Source organism: Pteropus vampyrus, unplaced genomic scaffold (genome assembly GCF_000151845.1).
Source record: "Pteropus vampyrus isolate Shadow unplaced genomic scaffold, Pvam_2.0 Scaffold68, whole genome shotgun sequence".
Lineage (NCBI taxonomy): Eukaryota > Metazoa > Chordata > Mammalia > Chiroptera > Pteropodidae > Pteropus > Pteropus vampyrus.
The window spans coordinates 8,281,780-8,283,413 of NW_011888849.1; the positions used below are offsets into that span (position 1 = coordinate 8,281,780).

The 1,634-nt window shown below is 31.2% G+C and overlaps 1 protein-coding gene across 1 annotated transcript in view; it reads right to left on the reverse strand.

The window, feature by feature from the left end:
- Positions 1-1,634, reverse strand: part of PCDH15 (protocadherin related 15) — a 562,288-nt gene that overhangs the window by 22,431 nt on the left and 538,223 nt on the right. Inside the window, exon 31 of the mRNA XM_011361648.1 lies at positions 839-1,057. Coding sequence (XP_011359950.1) covers positions 839-1,057 — 219 coding nt within the window. The remainder of the gene's footprint in view (positions 1-838; positions 1,058-1,634) is intronic.

Sequence of the window (1,634 nt, forward strand, 5' to 3'; positions counted from 1 at the left end):
TTTGTTATTTTCATTCTGTGGCACCTTCAGGGCTACCTCTTTTCTAAACCTATTTCCCATATTTTCACTAATCAGAGATATACTTAAAATGCATAGTCCTCTATCACAAAGGTTTCCCATACCTAGTGTCAAATAAAGAAAAGCTTACTAGCCTGTCTCAGAGAGAGATGTTTAAATTAGTTATAATTATTTTGAAAGGCCTAAGTAATAAGAATATAGATATTTTAAATGGATATATTTGCCTATAGGAACCAGAAAACCTTAAAGCCTATACAGCCAAAATATATTGTTAGATGTTAAAATATAAGTTCCATTGAGGTTATCCAGGAAGGAAGAAACCACATGGAAAATTACATATGCTGTGTTATAATTTTTAAATATTTTTACCAACATTGATCATTTGCACAGAAGTAAATTTAACCTTATGGATAAAAACTTAGCATGACAATGTAGTTAGGTTATGGACCTACCTTTGGAATTGGCTGAAATGAATATCTGCATATGATATTCCATTGCCTTTTCCCCAGGATACCTATTACCGTCTCTTTCAAGGCTCTTATCCTGATGAAGAGCATAAACAAAGACATGGGAGCTAACCTAATATTCCTATTGGGTGAGAATATATTAAGAGCACAGGTACATTGAGCCATCTGTGAAAAATGTACTGGACATTTGTATTATTTTCCTTTAATGGAAGGTCATTTGGTATAAGAAGGATACAGTAATCCCAGAATGGTTGCACCATCAATATTTTACAACAAAACCATATTACCAGAGATGGTTTTTCCATAACACCTTCTTGAAGAACTATCCATATTTAGCTTTTATGAATACTTACTGTCTGTAGCTGACCAATACCACCAAGATGGCAGGAATACAACAGAGAATGATGATGAAAGCCAGAGCCAGCAAGGCACCTTCTGTGTAGCCTAGACTTTCTCCTCGTTTTTTAATGCTGGTCACTGCTTCTGGAGTCCGGATCTCCAGAATGCGTCCTCCTTCCCCATAATATGGTTGGAAGTCTTTATTGATATCGAGCAGTTTGCCATCCAAAAATCTTTATTGTTAGATAAATAGTAAAATTAATAATATTAAAAGAACAAGAGCTTTTTAAAAAATAAAATCTTTTGTAATATCTTTTAATATTTTTTAATTGAAACATAAACTCAGACAGAAGTCTTATAAATAAGGAAAGCATATGTAAAAAGCAAAAGCAATAAAGAAGAGTAATTACCCATCTATACACACATATCAAAAATATTAATAACAATGACCCTTACTTAATATGCTTTTAGACTTGGGAAAAGTCATTATCAATATCATTAAACTTTAAATCACTATGTTGAGATTATTTATGTTATTATGTTATTCAGGTAGAATAAAATATAATATTCTAAATTATATAGCAGTTTAAAATTATATTCCCGCTATTTATCTTCTTGGCTCTTCAGAATAATCCCGTAAAATAGGACATTATAATACTATTTCATTGCATATCACAAAGCTATACAGTTATTGAAACAAATCTGAGACACCAATTCAATTCTTCAGACTTAAAATCTATATTTGTGTTCCACCACACAATATTAAATATCAACAATATTAAATATCAAACTAAAACAATAGTTTATGGG